At 52.3% G+C, this 25699-nt stretch overlaps 1 protein-coding gene across 6 annotated transcripts; it reads right to left on the bottom strand.

The window, feature by feature from the left end:
- Positions 1 to 1764: 1764 nt before the first annotated feature.
- Positions 1765 to 24021, bottom strand: LOC141747724 (ADAMTS-like protein 2). 6 transcript variants are annotated; one of them, XM_074598417.1, is made up of 18 exons: positions 23710 to 24021; positions 16823 to 16965; positions 14510 to 14585; positions 13897 to 13999; positions 12792 to 12937; positions 11939 to 12062; positions 10639 to 10719; positions 10034 to 10209; positions 9328 to 9751; positions 8273 to 8693; positions 7318 to 7424; positions 7004 to 7130; positions 6433 to 6646; positions 5678 to 5833; positions 5113 to 5283; positions 3209 to 3385; positions 2422 to 2566; positions 1765 to 2303 (listed from the first exon to the last, which is right to left on the bottom strand). In XM_074598417.1, exons 1-18 carry the CDS (start codon positions 23785 to 23787, stop codon positions 2185 to 2187), a joined length of 2988 nt encoding a protein of 995 aa, XP_074454518.1. In that variant the 5' UTR covers positions 23788 to 24021; the 3' UTR covers positions 1765 to 2184. The 6 variants fall into 6 exon arrangements, 5 of the variants coding, with proteins under 5 accessions (XP_074454518.1, XP_074454517.1, XP_074454515.1 ...); XM_074598416.1 differs by having other exon boundaries at positions 7004 to 7133; positions 23710 to 23921; XM_074598414.1 differs by lacking the exon at positions 23710 to 24021 and having other exon boundaries at positions 7004 to 7133; positions 16823 to 18227.
- Positions 24022 to 25699: the final 1678 nt, after the last annotated feature.

Below are 25699 nucleotides of genomic sequence, written 5' to 3' on the forward strand. Positions count from 1 at the left end.
CGTTTGGAAGAAAAGGATGCAAGACCCAAGCCCGAGTTCACCGTCTCTGCGGCTGGTAATGACAGCCAGTGACTCCGCCTTTCCGCAAAAATGAATGTGGGAAAGTTCCTTCTTCCTCCATGAATCAAATTAGGTGAAAAATTACTAAAAGGACATCTCCATCAATTCACGGGCACTTCCATAGCAACGGGTGCAGGACCGCTCGGCTGAGCGCTTCCCATTCATGGCAAGGAGGAGGGACGCGGACAGCAACGATCCCAGCAGCCATGCGGATGCTGCTGGAGGCCATGGCAGGAAAGGCTTGCCGTGCCTTTGCAATATAGGATACGACTGCTCCGAAATGTGGTTTGGGTTTTTTTTTTCCACCACCGTAATTTAGAAATAATCCTGCTGCTCACAGGACTTGGACTTAACCTCCCCGTTCATGCACAGAAAAAGTAGGTCTCAGCATGGAGGTGCACGCTGCGCGAGCGTCAGATGCCTACATTATCAGGCAAAAGGCTAATTTACACTTTGGACCTGCTCACACCTTGTCACCTCTGCCCAAACTACCCGAAGAACAGGAGTCAGATGAACGCCAAACGTGGTGACCGTCCTTGTAACCAAACACCTTGCCCCAGCCCACATTTTACACAGCCTTTTGAGAAAACGTCGTCCACCATCTCCCCCACCTCCGTCCCAGAATGACGTTACATTTCCATTATCCTGAGACTCAGTCCAGCTGCCTGTCTAAGTCTCCTTCCCTTCTCCAAACAGCGATAGCGGGTCTTTAAATGTCCTCTCACATTACGGGCAGGCAGGAGGGAAGATGGAAGTTAGCAGCAGCAAAGCGCTCTGGATCCCACTGGCCAATAGTCCATAGCTCCTACTGCTTCCCAGCCAGCCAGTGCTCCTCCCTGAAAATACAGTCTGTAAATGGAAAAAAAAAATCTCACCTAACTCAATAAATCCTTTCCCACTAGAGCATCTGCTCAGCTAGGTCTCCGTCCCGCTGGGAACCACAAGTTAGTATGTCCCAGCGTGACCCGTGGGCTGCCGCCTGCAGGGCTCTGCCAGCCATCCCCGCGATGCCATCCCCTCCAGGGGCGCAGAGCCAGCTCGCCGGCACGGCGGCTCCCGGCATCCAACTCTACCTCTTGGCTTCCCTCCGCAACAGCAGCACGTGCCGGGTCGTGACCTCCGGAGCGTGGGAATAACACAGGGGGTTTTTGCTTCTTCTGGTGAAAGGAAGGTGACCACATTGTCATCTTCATCACATGCAAATTAAGCATGAACCTATTGCCGGCTAACGAGGCGCCAAGGCTAGCGAGGCAGTTCCAGGGTAGCTGGATGGCCAAGATGAGGGGTATCCCCACGGTCGACACAACACCCTGGGCCTGGCACAGCTACAGACGACCGCGAGTCTGAAAGGGCTGGAAACGTGAGAGATGCAGCTGTGGGTTTTAAGGTTTTGGGGATGGTGGAGGAACAGGACGGGGTAGGGGTTGGGATCCCAGACTTTTTCCATTTCAGATTATTCTTCTCTGTCTTTGTTGTTCAGCTATGGGTCCAAATTCAATGTCAGAAATAAACAAGGACTTTGAAATACTAAACAGGAGTCAGTGCTGTTCTTTGGCAGGCAACACAAAATGGGGTTTATCTGGAAGCTGTATTGCTGCAAGGATTTTTCCTCCCCACTCTTCCTGCTGCTGCTTCCCTTCCTCTTGTGTCCCTCCTCCTCCCTTGCCTCTGGTCTAGGTGTACGCATCCCAAAACCACAGTTTTACAGTTTAGCTCTTTATTGTGACACAGAATTTTTTTGGTGTGTTTTGGAAATTGCCCTTGTAGAATAATCTGCAGGGCAAAGCAGAGAGACGGCTGCTGCCGTCTGTGCCCTGCTGCGGGCTGGCCTCTGCGCCCCACCGCCTCCAACTAGAGCTCTTTGGAGGTGACGACGGCAGGGTCAGGCTTTCCCCAACTCACTTCTCAGTAGCTTTCCAGGAAATGATGGTTTGTCTTGTGTAAAATCCTCTTGGTGGAGAGGGAACAGTGATGACTAAGTCCTAGGAATCCTTCCTCACTGAGCTGGCTGGTCTACCGGGACTGGCTCCACAGCCAAGCCAAGTGGGGTGGCTTCAAGTGGTAAAGTCTGGCTCAAGGGAGCTCTTGCCCCGAACTTGGAAGGGAAGTAGGGCCTGGCAGCAGTCAGGGTGACTTAAGCCGACACGACCAGCAGCAAGCCTTCCTGTAGTACCAGTGAGAGCACAGCTTCACCTTCAGCACCAGCACACAGTTGGCCGTCGCTTTGTCTTCACAGTCTTCTTCTGGGGAGCAGAAGCGTGCCAAGAAGGGAGTTAAAAAGGAGATGTGCTTCCCCAGCAGAGGTGGACAGAGCAAGGGGCTCCCAAGGGCTCCTCTCCCTCCCTGTCCTCCCGGATTTACCTGGTGCCTCTGTGGGGCACGGCTGGAGTTGGCATGTCTGCCTGGCTTCTGGTTTGGAAGTGGGGTCACAGCCCTGAGCCAGCGCTTCCCCCTGGTAGCACTTCACCTCACGCAGTCGCACACCAGCACCACATGTCTTGCTGCACTGTCGGAATCGAGAGAGAGGCAAGGGATCGTGAGAGGCGGTTTTTTATTTTTCCATAGTTCCCAAGTTCGTTCTTCCAGTGAGGCCTCCCAGTCCCTGCTTTGGACACCATTCTTGAGATTTGGGTCAAATCCCATTATGCTCCCTTTTTGTTACTGGAGGAGAGCCTCCCTGAGCCGGGGTTGGGGCAGAGCAAGGGAGGAGTTTGCTTTCATCTTTTTAATGCAACTCGGTATCGGTTTTGCTTTGCGTGTTGATGCTGTGATAGAAGACGGAGAAAATGGCTGCTGCGAGCCAGGCCCCGCTTCCCCTGTCCTCCCATTCCCTAAATGTTCCCCAGTTAAAATCAAGGGAAAGCAGGGAAAAACAGAACTCTTGGCAGAGGAGGAGACACAGCTGTATTGCCTGCAGTGCAGTGCACGCTCTTGCCTGAGGCAATAACCCACGTGCTCTAAGGTCTTCCCCAGCTCCCGCGTGTCAGTCCCGCTGCCGGCTCTGCAGAAGAGCAGAGCCCATGGTCCCATCCAGACCTAACAAAGCCCTCAGCAGAACAGGTTGATAGAAATCCTCAGTGCAGGTCATGCTCCACCAACCAAGGTTATGAGGCCTCCTCTCCCCCTTCCCCACCACTGCAAGCCCTACCTGAGACCAGGAGGTAGTGAACCACGTTGAACATGGCCTCCTGAAACAGGCAGCTTGTTCCTCAGGTTTCTGAGAGGCTTCACAGCGCTTCTCAGGGTACTCCCTGTACACACCATTCTCCAGGCCTGCACACAAGACAACCCGGGTCTTCATCCCTCGCCCACAGCTGGCATTGCACTGGGAAAGAGAACGTAACAGCCAGGTAACAAATGGTTAGGTAAGGTAAGATGGCAGCCTGCTCAGAAGCAAGGTGCTTAATGCATATGCATATGCTAACACTAGTCTAACAGAAGTAGTGCTTCCCAGATCACAGGAGCAATGGGTGTCTGCAAAGGAGATGCCTTTCTTAGGGAGCGAGGACAAGAGCTGCTAATTAGTGTCTAGCCAGCACTGGTAATGTCGAATTCACCTTGTCTGGCCTTGAGAGCAGCTGCCGCAAGGGACCTGGAGCAGCCAAGGTTGTTGGCTTGGCTCCAACCCTACAAGAGGCTGTTTCCATCTTATTTTATGTGTATCTATGTTCTCAAAAACCGCGTAGCGTATTCATGTAGCAACCTGCATCTTGGAGTACTGACAAGCTTTGCGTGGGCCCAAGGGGACCAAACTGGTGCACTGCAGGTGATTTGACAAGTACTGCTGAGCCCAAAGCTACGCAGGCTTAGCTGAGAGGCCTCACTCTCTCAGGACACCACCAAGAGAAGCAGCAAGAGGCAGGATCTGATTCTAGCTCAGCTCTGCTCCTCAATACTCATGGAGGCAGCTGCCAGTTTACAATTTCACTGCTTTGTGCCCTTCTTCACCATGGCAGGTGAAATGCAGCTGGTCTGCATCCGTCCTTGTAGCTGATCAGCCAAGAGAACACAGCAAAGGCAAAGGAGCTGGCACACGCAAAGGTGGGAGCTCAGCTGGTCTTTCAGAGTTCAGGCGAGTTTAATAGCCTGGACACAGCTGAAAAACTGCCCTGTAGCATTGTCTGTGACCCACACCACAGGCCAGAGAAGGAGAGGGTTACAGAGCTGCCATGGGTCCCCAGGTTTAACCAGTTTGTGCTTGTTACCAGTGCTGGAGGCAGACTCAGTTGAATGAGGTCAACAGCTGCAAAGGGCAGCAAAAGGAGAACCGAGGTTTAACTATGGTTGGAGGGGAGAGAGCTTGGCTGCTTCTCTGGTTCCCTAGAAACTTTCTTCTGTAGTGCTTTGTGAATCCCTATTTTGCTCAAGACTTTATAAAGACAAAGCCAAAATTCCACAACTGACTCAACATGTTCCTTCTGGGTGCTCTGGGATTTGGATCAGCTCTTATCGGGAAGCCTAAAGCCTTTGGACCTAGAGCAACAGAAGGTGAGTAAGCAGATGGGCAGAGACTGACTGTTTAGTAGAATGGGACACCTGGACCATGTTCACTGGACTCCTAAGTCCAGTGGCAAGTACACAGCCATGGTCCAGACATGACTTTCAGGACAGGAATCTGCGCTGTGGTTCAGGTTTACCTCTGGTTATTATTTATCAAAGATGAAGCTGGTTTTGTTGAGGCTTTCCCTTTAATGGTGGGACCAAAATCGTGGGAGGGGTGAGTGCGGGTTCTGGACAAAGAGCTCTGCTGAGGTGGGAGCCAGAGGTGGGAGAGGTTTCCTTAGGACATTGCTGCCCTCTAATGGAGGTCCCTGGGAAGGCGGCAAATGCCAAAAAGTTTGGTGTGGTCTATAGGGTATGGAGGGGACAAGCTGGGCAAGTATTCATTACCCCTTCCCTCTTTCTAAAAGGAGCTAAGACAAGGGTACAGCTCCATGGCTGGAGGTCATACCATACAACCTTGCTCTGCCAAGAGAGCCAGGCTCCCACCATCTCCTGTAGGATACGGGGTGGAAAGGAGGGTTGAGGATACAGGGCTGGGCTTGGCTTTACCTGGTCCCACTCCTGCTCCACCCAGTGTGCAGGGCAGTTCTTGTCTCCACAGGGATGGACAGCCAGGGGCTTGGTGGCTGGGTCACACTGCGAGTTGGAGATCACTTTGCCCTCCAGGTTGCGACACATGATGAAGCGGCTCATGCGTCCCTCACCACAAGAACCTGAGCACTTGGAGGAATAAAGGGCATTTAGACACATCAGAAAGCAGGAAGGTGCAGGGGTCAAGGTTGGTGGTGCCAGAAGACCCGAGTCCAGAGCCTAGCCCTGCCACCAGGACTGTGGCACTGGATCTCAAAGGTCTTTAGAGGTACAACTGGTCAGGGGCTTCCATTCTCCAGGTGCCGTGGGCTTCCCAGATTAATGAATGGAGCTCACTTAATAGCTAACCAAAATTTTCAGTATGAAGACACAAAAATAAGAGATTATTCTAGTTTCTTTAGCTAGTTTCTCTGTCAGAAGAAAGCCAAGACAGAGCAGCAGCATGATTGCCCACCCGCTCCCTCCTGCCAGCCCTGCCCGCCCCCGCATCGGGTGCAAGGAGAAGCAGACTCTCCGGACTCACCGGGCCCCAATCCGAAGTGGTCCAGCGTCGGTCACAGGGCGGGCCTGTGCATGCCTTCTCGCTGCTGGGCTTTTGGGACTCGTCGCAGAGGGATGCTTCCACTGAGCAGCGCACCTCCCGCTTCATTGTCCCCTGCGTGCCACACCGGGCAGAACACTGCAATGGCCATACAGAATCAGCCCCGGGGCTCAGACACAGAGAAGAAGGGGGATGAGCAAAGGCGAGGGGGGCAGCTATGCCTCCTCCCGTTTTCCTCCGCCTGCACTAAGGGAGAGGCGAAGGGCCCCAACAGGGACAGAAAAAGGTGGGTCTGCCTCTATCTCTGACACTTATTTACTTTGGGTCCTAGAGCTCCAATGCTCCAAGATGCTGATGCCTGGGCTGCTGTTCAAAGCCACTGGGCCGCTGCCCCAGTCCCAAGCAGGCTGTGGAAAGTCAAAGGGATTTTGCTGGGTTTTGGCTTCTCTATATCCCCATTCACCCTTAGTTAGTTCTTCTGGAAGAGGGAGGCAGAGCCTCTTGCTGGCAGGGCTTTCATTTGGTCGATGTCCTGCTTGAGAAGTGACCTTAGAAAAATGTTTTGCACTGGCCTTTGTCTGCTGAGCACTGCCAGAACAGGGGAGCCGTGAGTAAAGGTAAATCCTTGTTTCCCCAGGATGCAACTGGGCTTCTCAACATCCACCAGCCACCTTCCTCCAGGTCCCAGCCCAGCCCTGGCTGCTTACCTCTGGGGGCAAAGCTCCCCTGCTGCCTACCTCGGACCACTCGGAGAGCTCCCACTGGGGCCCACAGGCCTTGTTCTTGCAGGCTTTCCTTTCCATGGGCCTGGCCAGCCCAGCTGACTCACAGAGGTCATCGTAAACGGAGCTGTCAAAGCCTGGAGCCAGCATCTTCCAGCAGCGCACAGTACGGTACTGATAGCCCTCACCACAGGTCCTGGAGCATTCGCTCCACCGGCTGGTCTCCCACCTCCACAAGCAGTCCCCAGGAGAGAAAGCACAAAGGAAAACCCAGGTAAGGGGGACAAGGCACACCGGGTGGCTGGGGAGTGCCCGCACGCCTGGGACTCCCTCACCCAGTAGCTGCTGCTCTGAATCTGCTCATCACATCTATGTCTGTGTTAAGGCAGTGCTGGTCTTGAAAGCCAACTTTGCCTTTAGCAGGCAACTTAGACGTTCCTTCCCCTCTTTTTTGCTTACAACGGCTTAGCTGGGTGTACCTTCCAGCCCAGAAACAGCTGTACTGTCAGCTGGCCCTGTTCCAGCAGAAAATGATCCTCATAAAGGTATACCATCCCCGTGGACAGTTGATGTCATTTCCACTCACCGAGGCTGGCAATCTCTCCCCGTGCAAAATTCGTGAGTAGGTTCTGGTCGGGTTAGGGCATCGCAGTATGTTTCATCCACTTCCACTCCGTCATACCGGACACACATTGCATAGGAGGTGCTGATACCTGCTGGGCAATCAAGACCCTCTCGGTCAGGCTCCATCAGATCCAAAACCCTCCTCCCACCATGATTACATTACTGGAGTGCTCTCTGCATCTGAAAATCTACCTGCCATTTTAAAAAATACCGGTATTCTCTCCATCAACAGCCAACAAGGACCTCATATGATCAGTCACTTGAAGCCAAACCTACCTGAAGTGCACGTGGAGCTGCAGGGGGCATAAGCTGAGACTTTCCACCGATACATGTCAGCCAAGCTGATGTCGTCATGGCCCACGGGGCTCACATCAAACTCATTACTGTGGAAAAAGGAAGCGGTGTGAGCTAAAAATGAAAAATTGCTGCAAACAAAATATAGTGAAATTCCTCCCCACTGTCTTTGAAGATGGGAAGAAACCCAGTGTCTCTGCTCTCCATCTCCCCCGCCTTGGGCAAGATGGACCACTGATGAACAGAGAGCGTAAAGCCTTGATCCTCCTCCTGAATTCAAGTAGCAAGGCTGTGGATAGCCGTGGACCAACATCCCTCTGAGAGGAGGCATCATTCATAGTGAGTCTTGTGGATATTATGGTCTTTTGACCATGCAGGTGCCCTTAGCCTCAGTTCATACTATCACCTTGAGAGGTATGATGTTAGGTTGGAAAGGAGAGCTCAAGCAAGGTCCCTCTTAGTATCACATAATGAGATACAGAGAGTTCACATGTGGCTTGCCAGAAATGTTTAAAAGTTGGCCCTCGGTCTCCTGACAAATGTTTATTGAAGTTACAGAAGCTTATGTGCCCAGAGGAATGGGACAGAAGGGGCATGATGTGGTGGTAAACATGTTCATGTGACGTGCTGTAGACTCCTGGCCTTCTTTACAATCACATCAGTGTTGGCCTCGCAGGTCCTTCAGCACCAATTTAAATGGATCCCTTAGAGGCAGGGGGACCTGAAATATGTTCTGGGAGCTCTGTGTCAGGCCAGTTGTGACAATCAGTCTTTGGAGGACACATCATTGGTCAAGCATCTACAACTACAGCGGCTGCCATGGATAGACACTGGTGAACGGGGGCATCAAGGACAGCGGTGAGACTACCAGAGGACTGGCTTGACCCTCCCTCCCCAGCTAACCACACTCCTGTTTTGCCAGGAAATCAAGTGCCACCTTTCAGTGCCAGGGGCTTGCAGAGGCTCTGCCTGGCTGATGTCCGCGGTTGGGCTGGCACCTAGCAAAGGGTTCTCCACAGATGCCATCATGCTGTAGTTGGCTGCTTCCCCCTGACTCCCAGCAAATGCCTCCACCTTCAAGTCCTCCAGTGAGTTCTTACGGGCCGGCGCTTTGTGGAGGCCCTGTGGCCACCGGGCAGCTGTCTCAGTCCATAGTCCTGCTGTGGAGTTCCTTGGCACCAGCCTGGCTGCCAGGTGCTGCAGCTCCCTACAGAAGGCGGTGTTGTGCGGGTCTCGGTGACACAGTCGCCTGAAGAGTCGAAGCCTGGAGGATGCTATGCGGTTGTTCTCTGAGAGCTCAGATCTCCTCATGCTGTAAGGTACAGCTGTGCTGATGGAAATCTGATTGAACCTGAGAGCTGGAAGAAAAATACAGGGATGCTTTAAATATATTGGATGGCTTATACTTCAACATGTGGTATTTAACAAGGCAAAAAACATTCAGTACTTGTCCTCATAACCATAAATTGACATCAGGGTGCACCAACAAGCCTTAATTGCCCTGACCAACCTCACACACACACACACTCTCTGCCCATTGCTCAGAAGCTCCTTTTAAGTTCAGGCCCAGGCCTTCAGTCCTGGCCTGAGCAATGTTGCAGGTGTACTTTGTCCCTGAATTGTTGTGTGGCTTGCCCAGATTGACCTCGGATTTGACTTGTTGCCTTGCTTTTGACTTGTCACCCACTTATCACTGGACTGTTGCTGGGACCTGTTGCTGTCGCTGCCCTGCTTGCCAAGCTCAGGTGCCGTGGGACTGCCCTGCCGGAGAGGGCACTGCCTGATCTACATCCTGGCCACCCTCTCCCAGCTCCCCTTCCCTTACAGAACTACTGGCCCTTGCTGCTTCCTGACAGCCTCCACCCCACTATTGATCATCACTCCCTCCTGTCCGCCCTGATCGTAAAGCCACCTTAGATTTCAAGAAGACCAGTGTGGGATGTCTGCTTTCAGTGAACAAAATGGGAGAGAAGGAAAAACAAAGCAACCAACCCAACTCTGTTTCTCCACCAATTGCTGCTGCTTCCTCTTCCTCTTCCTCTCCCGTGTTTGCATGGTAGACCTGTCTTATCTGGAAGTCATACTTCTCCTTCTCTTCACCTTGTTCCCAGCCCCAGTCCCGAGTCTGACTGGTGGAGTTGGTTTGGAAGAAGTGTGTGTGGCCGAAGCCTAAATCTTCATGCCTTTCTCCTAAAGGAAGCTGTTCACCAGTGTCATCTGGTGACAGGGAAAGCCACGTCGCATTGAAGTCCTGGGCAGCTCTGGAGTTGGCTGGAATGGGATGGTTCTGGCTGGTCTCTGGTAGGTGATGATAGAGGGGTCTGTCTACAGCAGGGGCTGCAGTTTGGAGAGGTGGTGTCCGTGGTACAGTGTAGTCGTACGTTATGTGTGGCATTTTCCCATTAAAGTTGTAGTACTGGAGAAAACAGAGAAAGAAAACAAATGCATTTGTATTTTAAGGACTTATATTTCCCAGAGGCCTCTTCTAGACACATCCATTTTGTGAAAGGATGTTAAGAGAAGATAGCATCCTCATAAATTCAAGAGGAAACCACCCCCAAGACAATATCTGGCTTCCTCAGCCACCTACACGCTCAGGTTTGGCTTGGGAACCAGGTTAATATTTCCTTTGTCTGAGGGAGGCTCACAATTTTGGGACAGGCAAGACAGGAAAGCCTAAAACTAGCTCCTCACATACCATGGCATTCAGAGACTGGTTAGTGGGCCCATGAGCTATGATATACTCCAGCCCGTCTGAGTTCAGGCTCGGGGGGCGCCGGTACTTGAAGATCGTGCCAGCTACCCTGAAGTTCTGGGGGTTGTCAATGGCGGAGTTGCCGTTGAAGAAGAAATGCCCGGATTCATCTGCGAGTGCTTCAAAGAGAAAGAAAATGGACAAATGTGATACTCCATGCAGAATACTGGGGCTGCACTGGTACTGAGGACGGCAAACAGCTCATGACTGAGGAAAGCCGCAGGCCCTCCGGCGTTCATCTTCCACATCAGGTCAGATCAGCAGTGTTCAATGCCTGCTGCTTTCATTTCCCTCTCCAACAAGACCACAAACGTCTTCACAACAGGGACTGCCCATAGTGAGCTTGGTTTCCAAATATCCTTCCTACTGCTGGCTGCTGAAGACGTGGTAGACTTGGTTTATGGAGAGATGAAGTGCCCCTGTGCTACCCTGGAGGACATGCTCATAGATAGCTCTCTCACAGGACAGGCGGGGGTGCTCAGAGCCCTCCTCCCACCTCCCAGGCAGCTAAACTGGGATCTCCACATCCATCCGGTTCCTCTGCTTACCTAGGATGTTTTCTGTTTTTCTGCGCTCAATGATGAGGATGTCCGTGGCACCAGCAGGGATGTTGGTGATGAACACGTAACCTGAGGAACGGGAACAGAGAGTGAGGAAATCATGAGGACAAATTAAAAAGCTCTGGGTAGGAAAAGCAGCTTGTGGGTAAAGTGTGTATGTAGGAGGGCAGCACTGCCCTTCAGGGGCAGGACGCTAAGGACATAAATGCATGTTGCACCAGTCTGTCAGCTCTAATCCCAGCTCCCCTCTGAAGTCCCATTACAGGTCTCTCAGGCTCAGCCTGAGCACTGCTGGGTTTGGAGTCAGGAAGGAACTGCACAAGTGTACAGTGTGGCTTTAGGTGTGTGGATGAATTTGCTCTCACGCTCTCTCTGCCAAGAGCACAGAAAAAGCTTACTAGTGATCAGGGCTGATATTGAACAGAGGTCCCCTCAGCTCCTGACTCAACAGAATTTGTCTCAGGAGTAGCATAAAAATTGACCTTTATAGGGAGAGGAAATAAGAAGGCTCTTAAAGTTACGTGGTTTGGCGGCTTGTCTTTCCTGCTAGAAATGCAGGTATTGTCCATCCTGTAAGATTTTATGAGGACTGGAATGGGAGGCCAAAACTGTACCCGTACTGATAGAGAGGTTAGCACCAGTACCCATGGTCTGGAAAGGGGCGTGAGTGCTTTTCTAAGTAGGGCAGACTAGTGAAATAACAACAGTGTGAAATGATGTTCCAAAACATCCTCAAACCACAGTTAATTAATTACTAATGAGCATACCACAGTCTATTCCTTCTGTGGGTGGAGGAATGGGCCATGAGGTTGCAAGGGATGAATCTCAGCCCAGTTTCAGAGGGACTGTCCCTCAGCTGTGCCAGCCTTAGGACGGGAAAGCAGAGGACTAAGTGCAGGCTGAAACAAACACTGTGACCCTCACCACAGGAGCTTAAGTTTCAGATGAACACGTAGCACAAATAAAAGAAGATTCATTGATCTCTTCACATTATCTGAGGTGAGCAAGATGCCAAAATCAATAGGAACAAATAGATCCCCAGCTGCTTCCTACTGTAAAGAGGTGAAGGGAAACCTTACCAGCCTAATATACAGCACATCAAACCAATCTCCTCTGATGATTAAGTGAAAAGGACAAAATACAGGCATTTAAGCAGGGGCGGCACTCTTCAGCTCTTTCCACCAAGCAGCTGGGAAACTCCTACCCGCATTCAAGCCAGTCACCCTTCATGCCAGCTGGTGGTAAGAAGTAGCAGGTGAAGTCTCCGGACTGTGGTAGCAGGGAGTACCTATCTGTGAGATTGCCTTTCGGAAGCTGCCCGAGACACGGTGGCAAGTGCTGCCGTCCCCTCCACACACCCTGCATCTGTCCATCGTCCGGGGTGAGTACAGGCTCCCATCGCACCCAACTGGCTGCAACGAATAAAAGAAGAGAGGGTTTCCTTGGACCAGCTTATCTCCACAGGTCAGGGTCTTTTCAAGGAAATGCCACCATGCTCTTTTGGTGAGGTTCAGTGGGGGCGGGGCGTACATTGGCTTGGAATGGAGTAATGACTGAATCCAACAGCAGTAGAAATTCACCTATGTAACTTGCAACCACCTACACTGTGCCCCTGAACCTGGGGCAGGGGCTTGTGCGTGTAGGTGAATGGAGTAAGACTGGGGCAAGCTGTTTCAGTTCCTTCTGTCTCTGCATTTAGGCCACTCCTCCTCACTGATGTAGTGATGTACATCACCGTCCAGGAGACGCTGCATCAAAGGCAGGCCTGCCTGAGGTTGTAAGGTACCTCTCTGTGACACTCTATACAATCAACCTTCATCTTTGCCATTTGAGGGAAAAATCAAATGTAAGATTTTAATTTTTTATATATTGGATGACTATGAAAACAAATCTGCAATTCTAGTCTCTGTGCTGGGAGGAAAGTGCTGTGACTCAGTGGGAACATGTGGATGTACCCAATTCCTTTTCCGTGAACCCCTCTGCTCTGTTCTAGCCCATAGGCATTCAAGAGTGAATGTAATTACTCCACACCAGACCTCAGTACCAATTCCCTGCTGGGACCCCTGGCCTTGTGATGACCAGCAGGTCCAGCCATGCACGTACAATCCCAATTTCTGTACTCCTTCCTCCCAGAGCCTCACCTCACACTTCCCATTGATGCAGACCCCTTGATAGGTCCTGTCCTTGCAGGAGGTACCATCCTGTGCTTGGGCCATCAGCTGCCTCTCTCCAGTCCGGGTGGTGCACTGGAGGTCACATGGCTTGTTGGAGATACTGGTGTAGTCATCTGAAGGGACAGAGGCAGAAAGTCACCAGGCAGACCAAGGTACTCGGAGACGGGCTGCGAGGAAGTGGACTTTACGCTTATCCATACTGGTAGTTTAATATCACCTTGGATGTTCTTGCTGCTTGAGATGAGACCCCAAAGCTATTTTGTAGTAGTAAAGGGGTCATGGTATGAGGCTGCAGCTGGGGACCATGCCTAGCAGAAATGCTTCTTGCTGGCAAACCCTCTTCCTTGCCATACCCTCTCTCCTTTGCAGCGCCATCCCCTGTGCCAGACATGGGAATCTGTTTTCAGCAGATCCCGGGCCACACATAAATACACAATAGCAAGCGAGACCTGTAAGAGGGGTACTGACTGTGTGGAGCTGTGGCCAGCTACGCTCCATGTAGCTGAGCAACTGGAGCAAGAGGTGCAGGTGTTCTCTGTCCCCTTGGCAGCTAATGGAAAGAGAATAATATCTTAGGTGAGCTCAATTTGGACCTCAAGGGCCATCTGGCAACCTACGTGATGCAATTTGTCTAATTTGTCTTGCCTGTGCAGGAAACGGATGGGCATCCTGTTTGGAACAACCCACCACCAACCCAGTGGGAAGCATGCTGGGTGACAGAGACAGCCAAAATGGTAGAAGGCACAAAGAGCGTGAACACCCACTCTGCCAAGATGACTGCTGGTTAGCCAAGACAACTCAGACAAGCCTGTGTCCTGTCTGCCCACCAATGCTTGCTGAAGTAGGATCCGAAACAGGAGCAATGAGGTGAGAGAGGAGGCCTGGCTGGGTGAAGCAGTTCTGTGAAGAGACAGGGAACGATTTCTCCAAAGCAGGGAGCATAGGGAAGCACTTCCAGACCAGCCAGGAGCATCCATGCCTTGTCCCCTGGGACCTTCCCCTTCCTGTGTCTGAGAAGATCCCGTGGGTGTTTTCTCACCCTGATCCTTTGCGTGAAGCTGTGAAAACCCACCTGGATAGAGGGGCATCCAGTGGTAGTAGCGCTTCCCAAAGGCTTTGCCATTGAAACTGGAGCACTGCTGCTGTTTGAAGCTTGCTGTGTTGGCTGGGCAGGGCTACGGAGGGAATAAATGTGATCAAAAGCTCCCTATGTCACAGCCATGGTTGTGACAGCTGCTTGTCCCTGCTGCATCCTTGGAGGATGAAAATGCTCTTTCCACCCTGGAAGTAATCAGTGATGGACTCTGAGGTGCCATAATACAGGCAGAAAGGCCAGGCCTCCATTGGCAAGGGCCCCTCAGACAGCTGGATTTAACAGTTATGTAAAAATTACTTCCAGCAAAGGGAAAAGCATACTGGAAAAGCTTCATCCCTTCCCCCACCCCACAAGAAGTGTGTTTTTATATCCTTTTCCCCACCTCTTGGTCCCAGAGAGTAGAGCCCATCTCCCACATCTTTGAAGGCACACCGTCTACTGCTCCAGGAGTAGATGGTACCCCTTGTCTGCACCCCTCTATGACGGACCAGTTGCACCCCAAGTGCTGGTGCTCTGGCAGCTCCAAGTGTGACCCCCTGAGTCCTGCATCCCCCAGTGAGGACCAGTCATCACTGGCAGTGGTTCTCACCTGCTGCTGGCACAGTTGGTAGTGCTTGGCTTGACCAACACACATGCTGCTGTTTGTTCCCTGGGGCATCTGGAGCCTGCAAAGCAGAAAAACAATGAGCTGGAGGTCTGTGAAGCACTAGTGTGTTGAGGATGGCAGAGAAGTTGGGCCTGACTTAAAGGGGAGAAGCAAGGCAGGCGTTTTATCAAAGCTTTCTGAATCTAGACTAGCCAATGGCTCTGAAACACATTTTCAGTGCTCTTAGGTGGACAGTGGTTTTTAGGCTAGTCTTGTTTTGGGGCAGGTTGAGCAGACAGGAGCAGACAGGAAGCAACTGCAGTATGACCACCACTGTGTCCCTTCACTCTGAAGTCCAAAAGGGTTGATTGACAGAAGGACAATAGACCCTCATGATCCAATACTCTCATGGAAGCATCCAGGATTTGCAGTGATTTCAGGATTCACTGTGCAGTAGGCAGACAGATGGCACCTCTCATGGGGACTGGCCACATTAAAAGATTAGCAAAAAAGGCTTGATACACGATGGACCAAAACCACAGGAATTTCTCAACACTTGATGTTTTAACTCTGTCCAGCAGGAGTTATCCAGGGGATACTGTAGTCCTTGACTGATGCAAAGGCAAAAAAATTCTTCAAAGCTGGGAAGGCATAGGGAGAACGGCTGAGACCACGGATTAAGGCAATGCGGTCTGTGTAAAGATCAGTAGCAGCCAATGCATTAAAGTTCCCAAAGTATTGGGAACTTAGGATGCACTACGTAATGAAGAACCCTGTAGGCATATTCAAGCTGGACCGGCAAGAGGTACTGCAGCTGTGCCTCCAGAGCAATGCTTTACAGAATGTCGGGAAAGCCTAAATTTGCACCAAAAGGCTTGAAAACTGCCATCAGTTTCATGTGAAGCAGAGGCTGCCTGCAGACTCAGGCAGAAATTGTTTTGTGGGCATACTTGTCTCACACTTAAGCCATTCTCCTTGAAGCTACAGAAACCTTTTGGCTGGGTTTTATGTTGGGCTTTTTTTAAAAAATTCAGACTTGAACCCTGAAGTAAAACGCCACAGCAAAGCCCTCCCCTCCCCAGCTGTGGAATCAAGTAGAAAAGAGATGCCAAATGGAAGGAAAAATCTCTTTCCTGGCAGCAGGCAAAGGGCAGAAGGGCTGCTCTGGCTGTGGGGAGTGTGGGACAGCCCCAGGCTCCCTCCCACCCTCTGTTTCCCACTGCGCTCCTATGATGGCCATGGTGTGGTGGGGAGGAGGAGCAGCAGCAACCCGGTTAGCAAGGAGGCTGCATCCAGATGGAATATACTGCAGGACATCTGGACCCTCACCATGCTGCCAACCAACCCACATAAAAGAAGTTTTCTGCTGCAGGAAGGAGAGCAGGTTGGGGGCCCTAGCTTGAGCTTCCTCCACTCAGCAGTGCATTCACGCAGAAGGGAAAGGGGCAGAGTGTGGGGTGGGCAGCCCCCATGGCCTTGCTGTGCTGCAGGATGCTGGCTCTCATTAATATCCCAGGAGCCTGGAGCAGCAGGCTAGTAAGATGCCCAAGAAGGAGGGCTTGGTGGCAAGGTGATCCAAAGGGGGCAGCAGGAGTTCAGGCAGCTGAAGTTTCCCAGCTCTCCCCACTCCCACAAACCCAGTCCAGCTGATACCAGGACTGTAGCAGCTGTAGGGGACAAATGTGGCTGTAGGGGACAAATGGAGATGCTGTTAGGTGACAGCCAGATAAATGACAGAGGGGAAAAAAACTTGCAAGCTCTGCAGGGAATAAAGAGGGGAAATTGCTGAGACATGTCTCAGCTGGCTGCTGCCAGGAGTAAATCAAGTCCCCAGAAGGTGTCTGGGAATATGTACCCATGTCCTTAGCACAGGAACTGGCTGCAAATCAGGGTTAGGGTGGCCAGAGCAGCCACGGTAAGCAAGGGTCTGAGAAGTAAAGGGGAAGAGAAACAGAGCTAGCCTTCTCCAGCCCCCAACCCCATCATCTTCAAGTCCCCTGCAGAGCTCAAGAGGGGACCAACCCCTTGTTTCCCATCAGATGAGCCAGGCTGAGCGGGTGATGTGTTCAGGGGGCCTGTTGCCTGCCCCACTGTGATGTGCTTCTCCCTCATCAGCTCCCCCCCTCTTCACCACTTCACCACTTCACCACCTACCCCACAGGCAACAGCCGTCTTCCTTTTTGAGATGCCACAGAAGAGGGAACAGCCAACCCTTCAAACCCAGGAGATTTGAACCCAAAATGTAGGTCAGGGGCACCTTATTTCCCCTCTGCCACTTGAGACCTGGCCAAGGACTCAAGCTGGGACATGACTCACCTCTGTTGCAAGCAGTGCCTCTCCCGGGACATCACGCCTCCGCCACAGGACCGGGAGCAGGTGGACCAGGAGCTCCACTCTCCCCACCACTTGGTGACTTCTTCATCCCAGGGGCCAGCTCCATCTGCTGCCTCACTACTGTCCTGACAGAAACAGAGCATGGTTAGCTGGAGTACCTGGCTCCTCACCACCCCAGGCAAAGAAGGGCCTTCCAAAGGCAGCTCCCCAGGAACTATGTCACCTGGACGCCTTCTAAATGGGCAGTATTGGGACAACTGTGGCAGGATCAGGACCCTATGGGGCCACATCAGGCTCACGCATCTCAAAATTGAAATTTCCCTCCAGGACTGAGTTACGCTTTTGGGAAGGGGGATGTCTCTGGGATCTCATGACAAGATATAGAGAAGGGCTGTCAGGCTGGACATGTGTGACAGTAATGCCACCTGCAGCCTGACCCCACAGCATTGCGCTCAGCCCGGGTCAGACAGAACAACAGATCACAGCTCAGGCTGCCCGCCTGGGTCAGGAGAGAAGAGGAAGAGCTGCAGTGCTTGGCCATGTGGAGGCCTGTCTGCAGGCAAGCTGGGGGTACACATCTGTCACTTGCTGGAGCTTGCATTTCAACAAATAAACTTCTCTTTGTGACTAATTCAGCTCGGCTCTGAGCTCCTCACCCTCTAACCCTCAGAAAAGTAATTTTCAAGAGTGCTTCAGAAGCAGAGTCTCCTGCAATCGCTGTTGTCCCCTCTCCCCGTGCACCCCACTATGCCCAGGGAAGGACTGCTCCCTCTCCTAGCATGCCTTGCTGGGGGTGAGCCTTTAAATTTGGCAAACCTGAGTTCTTTTGTCCTCAGTGTGGTAACTGCAGCAGGCTGCTGTTGGCTGTGCCTCCACAATTCCCAGCAGGTAAGGGACTCTGTGTTTTAGCTGTTGTGGGTTTTTTTTCCTTGCAGTATTTTCCTGTTTAGTGTCTGATGGCCTAAAAGCTCCCAGGGACTTTGGCAACCTAGCCTGTGCAGGAACTAATTTGCTGTTTACTGAAATACAGCTGTGAGTACTGTTAAATGCAGTGATAAGTTTAACATGGGACAGTGAATGGAAGGGATTTATCCAGCTGAAAATGCTGACAGTGTTTCAGTATTAGTAGAAGAAAATGAATAATTTGTGTGCGCATGTGAAGTCTGCTATGTTACAGTAAGGGCTCAGGGAAGTTGTATCAGTGCTACTACTAGCAAAACATGCTGGTTTGTGGCAGTGGCTGATAGTCCTGTTGCGAAGAACCGACCTGCAAAGCGTAACTGATGGATGTGAAGGAAAACTCAGCCGGGTTTCCTCATCGCTAAACGTGCTCTGTTCCCTATTTTGGTTTACTGCGTCTTGGATTTACGCTCTTTCATGGTGTAATAAAGCCAAAGTGTTCTTCATCTTGCAGTGTAATTCCTGTCTGAGAACTTGTTGTTTCTACAGTGTCTGCCAACAGAGCATCCTCTGGGCAGAGGAGATGCAGCTGGTTTTATGCGAATGTTTTGAAGTTGTAACTTAGCATGCCTGAAATGCGCATAGTGCCTCTTCTTTGTGATAGCCAAAGCATGTTGAAAGTAATCTACTCTGATGCAAAACAGCACCATGTTAACCTGATGCTTTAGTGTAGTGATTACAACAGCTGATTTCAAAAACAATACAAAAAACGCTCTTTGCTGTATTTAGATGTTGTGGCTGGAGTTGACTTGCTTGACAGGGACCAAATGCTGTGGCCAGTAGCTGAGTTGCTCAAGAGAAAAAGGAAACTTAAAAGAAACAGACGTATTTTCAAAAATACCTTTTCCTCTACTTCCAAATTATCATCTCAGCCTTCATCCTATGAAAATTTTTCTCTGACTGTATGTTATCATACTGCAAATGGAAACGTTGACTATGTAACTTCCGCGTTTACAAAGGAAAGAAATCAAAAGTCTCTTATTGGAATGTATTTTGAGCTAAAATCTTTCCCTGACCCCTTCTATGCTTCTCTGTGATAAGCATCTCAAGGCCTACAGAGGAAGAGCTCTTCACAACTGTCGGGAAGGAGAATGCCGATGATTTATCTGGTGTCTGTGTGGAGAACTCAGCGCAATACAGATTCTCCCATAGCTGGGCTAATAATCAAACCTGGTGTCCTACCACTTCACTGAGTGGTTACATGAGGCGCATGGACTGCCTGGAGGGAAGGCACGTGGACCAAAAGCTGCAATATTTACATAGCTTTTCCCCAGGTGGAAATAAAAATCTGTGTAGCTGTTAACACCCAAGATAGCACTGCTCCAGTGATCTTAAAATCCAAATAGGTGAGACGGGACAGAGGGGAAATGGGTGAAGGGAAGTGAAATAACCTGTTCTACTGACCTACCCCTGGATATGAAAAAGACTTTGTGTATTTGGAGTGGTGGAAAGCTGCAGGTGCCTTTTCAGGTTTTCTGCTCTTGGGTGTTTTGCCTGGATGCAAGGAGACTTGGCGTGTGGTGGCAGAACTGAGGTTCGGGGAAGATCAGCATCTCTACCTTTGTGTGCCTCTTTCTTCCAGTTAGAATAGGATACATTTCTCTCTGCGCTACGACTTTGAGGAACGACAGGAGCCCAAATGAAGATTTATTGAAGGATGCTAGTCAGAGAGCCTTCTTTTTTTTTTCCCCTAATAAAATGTGTTCCCCTATATCCATAAGCCCTGTTCCTGCTTCCTCTCTGTGCTGGAGGAATCAATCACTTTTTAAGTAGATTGATTTGGCTCTCAGGTTTTCCATGACCAAGCTCCCTTGCCAGTCCTTGCCTAAGAGCATTTATTTCCTTGTGTAAGCAAGGACAATGCTGAGCTGTCCCCTTGGCCAGTGAGACGTACGGCATGACTGCATCCGAGGCCTAGGCCTGGTGACATGGAAGGGGAACTTCAGGTACTTAGAGCTGGGACAGCTGGTTCCAATCTGTGCTGAATTTATTGTATTGTCAGAAATAAATCTGCATTAACCATGACACACAAATGGTTCTTGTTTTTAATTAGAGATACTTGCATTTTCCAAATTTCCAGATAATAAATTAAGGAGCGTGGGGCAGACTCCAGATTAGATTAGCTCCCAGTTTTAGTTTCCCAAGCCCCTCAGCAAATCCCAAGAGTTACCTTCTGGCCGAGCGAATGCCCCCCCTCCCCGCCTTGGAGAAGAAGAAATCAAAGAGGCTTTACAACAACCCTTTTGCGCTCTCCTGGGTATGGGAGATGCTGAAGCTGCTCTAACTTGCACTCTGCTGCAGAACCGCGGAAGCAGCGCAGGCTGGAAACACCGCAGCAGGAGACGAGCATAGGTCCGGCGCTTTGCCTGGGCTTGGGGGAGGGCTCTGCCGAAAGGAGGTAAGAGGGTCACGTACGATTCTTTATGTGACGAGGAATATAAGGCCTAGAATTTACATCTGCAGAAAAGACAGACCATATCCCAGTTCAGCCAGGTGCTCTCCGCAAGAATTTCCCCTGAGGCGTTTGTGGCTTGGCACTCGGTGATGAAACAGCTGCAGTTCTTCCTCTCTGAGGCTAACCAAGTTATTTCTCTGCCTCTGCACCTACGCTGGAGGCCATGCAACTGAGTAGGTGAGGGCTGCCCTCCTGTCCTCTTGTTGGGGACCCAGAGCTTTGAGCCCCAACCCGCAAAGAACTTTTCCAGGACAAAAAATCTGTCTCCCAGATTTGCCAGTATCAGTGACACTCTCTAAGCTAGCATCACTGAAAGCTTCTTCTGTCTAACCGAAGACTCAGCAGCTGCTTCCCCTTTGCCCCCCTGCCAAACAAAGGCTGCCACAAACAAAATGCTTCAGCCCTGGAAAGAATGGTGGGCCTGGACTGACATCCTATCAGATTTCCAGGCGGTCTTTCTGAAGGGCTGAAAGGGATAAAATAAATTCTCCGCCGACTCTCTGTCATGCTCTGGATCAGCTCTGAGCTATGCTGGGTTTCTCAGAAACCTGGGAATAATTGCAATTACCGTGTCGTTGGCCTAGTCTCCCGTGTTGCTTATTGTTGTGCCTAATCTTGAGATTCATTAGAGTCTGGGTGCCGGAAAAAAACTGTCTGGGAAGAGAGACCACAAACACGCCTGTCTAGTTCCCTTAATAGAGGAGCTGGGGAGGCGGGAAGGCTCTCCACTGCAGTCTGGCGTGCCTTAAAGGCTGGCCCACCACTGAAGGGCACAGTAAATGTCGTAAACTGTTCTGCTCGACCTTGTCAGAGCTTACAAGACTACTTAGAAACAGCAGCTGAAAATGAAATAAATTCTTCACAGACCTTTTCTGAGGTCATTAACTGCATGTCCTCTACCAAAAATGTCCATGATCTCTTTACTTAAGGGCATCTCTCCTCCAGCAAACTACTTGCTGAAATACTAAGTAGCTTCAGATGTCTTAATGCCTGGAACGGACATCAGATTTTCATCTGGAAATGAATGACCATGTTCAGCCCCCCTGGTTTGGGTTCCCCGTGTCATGCTCTGACTAAAGCAGTGGTGATAGATTCTACCACAGCCCTGAAAAAAACAATAGCATGTGCAATTGCACCCTGATGTTTTGCAAAAGAGTTGGTGTTTGTGTAAAGCTATTTCTCATCCTGTCATTGTTTCATCCTATTTGGGTAGACTAGATAGTTTGTATGAGAGGTTCAATGTTGGACACAGACAAAAAAACAAATTTTGCTCAGAAAAACTGAAACAAGATATTTGAGGAGGAGTTTCCCACGAGGGAAAGGTACCCTGAGGTAAAATGAGCAACACAGAGCAAGTAATTTTTACGGGATCAGAAAGAACAATCTGGGGGAAAATGGTAAGCTTGCTAAAGATGTGATACTGCAGCAGATAAGTAACAGAAATCTGGACATACAATGAGGCACAGATGAGAAGCAAATTAGAAAGAACAGAAGCCAGCGGAGAACTATCAAGTACTGTTCATAACCCTGCCGTGACAGAAAGTTCACAGGCAAGTGCCCCATGTCATTTTAAAATGCTTGATCCAAGTTAGCTAGGTCATTCCCTTCAAGTGGGATAACGCACTTATTCTGGGGCAAGCCACTAGAAAGGATGGAAATCCATGAAGGGGAAGAAGGGAGTAACTGGCAATGCGCATGAGAGGCATCTCTATCGTCAGGTTTTTCAGAAGCACTGACTGCAGTTAGCCCCACGTAGGAAAGGACATGCTTACCCTATCTACAGGCTCAGGCTTTCTATGACACTCTCTGCACAATCACGTCGCACATAGAAAACTGGGCAGCAAGAGGAATTGCAGGTTAATCCCCTAATGACCATTTTGTGCGCTGTCTTGCACCAGAGGCACCAATCAATACTACCAACCACATCTACCACACAGTCCTTCATCAGATTACTCTGCGAGGATCTCCTGCAGTACGGGAGTCCTCGGGGCAGACCAGGCAACAGTGTTGGTGTGTGCTTACTCTGGAGTGGTCGGAGCAACCCTCCTCCCAGCCCCAGATGCCCTCGCCTTAGGTGCTCTACAAACACAGATGCTGGGGGATGGAGGATCAGGCGCGACCAAGGCTTCTGTACACATGTTGATGGAGGAGTCCATCCAGGTCAGTCCTAAATGAAGGACTTCGCATCTGTGTAGCCTGACCTGGCTTGCTCTGCCTGAAGCTTCTTTCTGACTTAGCCCTACAGTTAAGTAGTAAACAGAGCAAGCAGCGAATGTGTGTGAAGGTAAAAACACAGTGGAAACAAGACGCTTGGGCTTTAAAACGAAGACAACCCCAGAACAGGAGACACTGATGCTCCTCAAAACTCAGTTATGTGCAGTAAAGCCGTGGTCTCTGGTCTTCTCTGTGTTTAAGATAGCTCATGTGCGACTGCTTCACCCCAGCCATGGCTTTATCCTGGGGGAGGGTGGGAAACACAATCCAAAACCTCCCATCCTTTAGCAGAGCAGAATCCCTCCAGCAGCAGAGAGACGCGGCCGGGTTCCCCTCGGGAAAACGGGAGCGCCGCCACAATGGAGGCAGTGACCCGTGAAGGCAGGGGCACCGCCGGCGCCCTGGGAAGCTGGGATTTCTGCCTCCTCTGCCACAATAACGGGGGGCGGATTGTCCCAGGCCTGGGGAAGGAGAAGGGGGCGGCTGGCAGAAGGTTTTTGGCGCTGCTGTGAAACAAGTGTGCCGTGGGGAGGGAGGGCCTGGCTGAGGAGGTCCTTTGTGGAGATCAGAGACGTGAGCATGGGGCTTCGACACCCAGATGTGCACCCCACTGTTAGCGGAGAAAGTGGCTGCCTAAACCCACGCCTGGGGTGGCAGGAGGGAGAGGGAAGAGGAAAATCTTTTGCTTTCAGCCCTAAACTGGAGTCAACCCCTCCGCTAGGGATGAACGTGGGGGGCAGCCCCGGGTGAACCCCCAAAAAGGGAAAGGCCCTGCTCCCCCACGGTCCTTCTGCTCATGCTGGGAAGCCGCCTCAGGCATCCTCACCCCCGCATCGGCCTTTTGTTAGTGCCAGGCCGCTGAGGAGTGGGCAGAGTCCGGTCCTCGGGATAAATTCGGGGGGGAGACAGGACAAAACCCCCTTCTCGAACACCTCCAGACCGAGGGAGGGCAGCGGGAGGACCCCCAAGCCCCGGCTGTCCCCGGCAGGAACCAGAAACGTGCGGGGAAGGGTGAGGCGGCGGCGCCGCCGCTACCCTCAGGCGACCGCCCGCTGCCCCGGGCGGGCCGGGCCGGGCCACCCAGCCCCGCGCAGGGCCCCGCCAGCTCGGAGCGCCCCTCCTGGCCCCGGCTCCCTGAGGGGAGGGAGGGAGGGAAGGAAGGAAGGAAGGAAGGAAGGAAGGAGGGAGCGAGAGAGAGAGGGAAGGCTCTGCCGCCGCCGGCCCACCCGCCGCCGCTTACCTTAGCGCCGAGGGGGGCGGCGGCGCTGAGGAGGAGGAGGAGGAGGCAGAGGAGGCGGCGGCGGGGAGCGGCGGCCATGCCGCGCTGCTGCTGCTGCTGCGGCCGCCGCGGAGGAGGCGGCGAGGCGGCGGGGCGGCCCACCAGCGGCGGTAGCAGGAGCAGCCGCCGCCGGAGCGCGGGCCGGCATGGCTGAGGGAGTTAATGACTTTACAACCTGCCGGGTGGCGGGCGGCGACCCGCGGCGCGGCCGCTCGGCGGGGGATGGGGATGCGGGGGAGGGGGGGCCGGGCGCTCCTCAGGCCCCGCCGCCCCGGGGCTCGGCCCCGCGTCCCGCCTGCGAGCTGTGGGGCAGGCAGGGGGGCGGGCAGGCTGAGCCTGCCCCCTCCTACCACCCTCCCTGGGTTTCTCTGGTCGCTTTTTGGAGCTGGCTGGAGGCCACCGCGGCGTTCCGGGGCGGCGGCGCGGCCCAGCCGGCCGTCCCTGCTGAGCTCCTCCGCCGCCCCCGGGCCGCCCCTGCCCCACGCAAACCCCGCGCTTCCAAGCGAAGCGTTTCCTCCAGCACAAAACCCGCTGGCTACCCGATTCCTGCCCTTTCTGGACAGTCTCTGATTCGCTTTTTGTGGGGTTCCCTTTTGGGGACGGCTTGGGCTGGAGGGCAGTGCGTGCTCCATGCTGGGAAGGGGTGGGGGGAAGCATCACCCCCAACATGGGGAGCTGCTCTTGCTGGCGCCGTGGGTGAGTCGTGCCCACACAGTGAGCCAGCCTGATGACCTGGCCCTGAGTAAGAGATGACAGAGTCGCCTGGGGGCCTTGGTTCTCGGCCATGGTTTGTTAAGTGACGTACCAAAGCCCAGCTTAAGTCTCATGTGAAAATTGTTCTCCACCTCCTCGGTTCGTGCATCCTGTCTCTATGCAGTAACTGCGAAATCAGACCCCTTGAGCCTACTTGCACCAGTGTCTCTCTGCCTGGGGCCTCCTCAGAAGATGCAGTGTCACCTCAGAAGCCCCCATAAGCTTTCTCAGACCTTCCAGCCTAAAGAAATCTGCCAATCCTCGTGTCCAGGTGCTGCTGTTTCAGGCTGGCACACTGAGATAGCCAACTGCGCAACTTCAAAGGGACAAGATGGCCAACTTGCTTGCTAACTTGCTTGCTAACTTGCCCCCTCCTTTCTGGACCCCCCCTGCTGTGCTTGTGATCAGATGGCAGCCCTTGGGGAGATGCTGTGCGTCTCTGTGCCGCACACCTCGGCCCTCCTGGGAGCCGGCTGCTGGGCGCCACGGTTGGAGGCTGTACAAAAATGGCATCGGGTGCCCCCAGCCTGGGGAGGCTGTCTGGGCACCAGCGGTTCTTGCCTGCCAGATGTGCCGTAAGCGGTGTGGGAAGGTGATCCGAGTCCTCCATGCCTCTTCCCCACCAAGGGTTTCAGCCTCAAGCTGGAGGGAGGGAGGGAGGGGAGAGGGCTGATAGAGGGATGTCAGGAGGGGGAAGCGACTGGGGACGCCTGATCAAAGATGTTTGCTATGAGGCTGGGGGCAAGGGCGGGGTGGGCGATCCACCTATGGCCCATCCAGAGAAAGCAAGGGTGAGGAGCACTGACAAATAACATGGCTGCTCCATGAGCTGCCTTCTACAAAGGCAGGGGGAAAAAAAGGCTTCAGAGTCAATTCTTGGCTTTCCTGGCCTGCTGCAGCCTGGTGTAACATCCCTCTGGAGCCAGCTCCTGCCCTGCAGCTAAGCAAGGCTGAGCGAAGCTGAGAAGAGGCAGAGAGGCAGGGGAAAGGCTGTGCCTAAGAAGAAAAGGGGGTTTGGCTCCAGCTCAGCGAGTGAGTCAATAGCAATGCTGGTCCAGTGCATCTGATCTTCATCAGCCCCCCTAAAAACCAGTGTCTGAGACGCCACCCTGAGAGGCAGAAGCAGGCTATTGAGTGCTGCTTGGTGCAGGGATGATTTGGGGAGGGGGATCTGCGTGTGAGGCACTAAGGGAGCGTG

This window comes from Larus michahellis, chromosome 8 (assembly GCF_964199755.1).
Source record: "Larus michahellis chromosome 8, bLarMic1.1, whole genome shotgun sequence".
In the NCBI taxonomy this organism is placed as follows: Eukaryota; Metazoa; Chordata; class Aves; order Charadriiformes; family Laridae; genus Larus; species Larus michahellis.

Bases quoted from the DNA above. Each gene is read 5' to 3' on its own strand.
- LOC141747724 (XM_074598414.1), bottom strand. From the start codon at position 17,130: ATGTGGCCCCATAGGGTCCTGATCCTGCCACAGTTGTCCCAATACTGC. The intron at 14,000-14,509 runs GTGAGAACCACT...TTCCCTCCGTAG, and splicing joins ACCAACTGTGCCAGCAGCAG to CCCTGCCCAGCCAACACAGC. The intron at 12,938-13,896 runs GTGGGTTTTCAC...CTGTCCCTTCAG, and splicing joins CTGGATGCCCCTCTATCCAG to ATGACTACACCAGTATCTCC.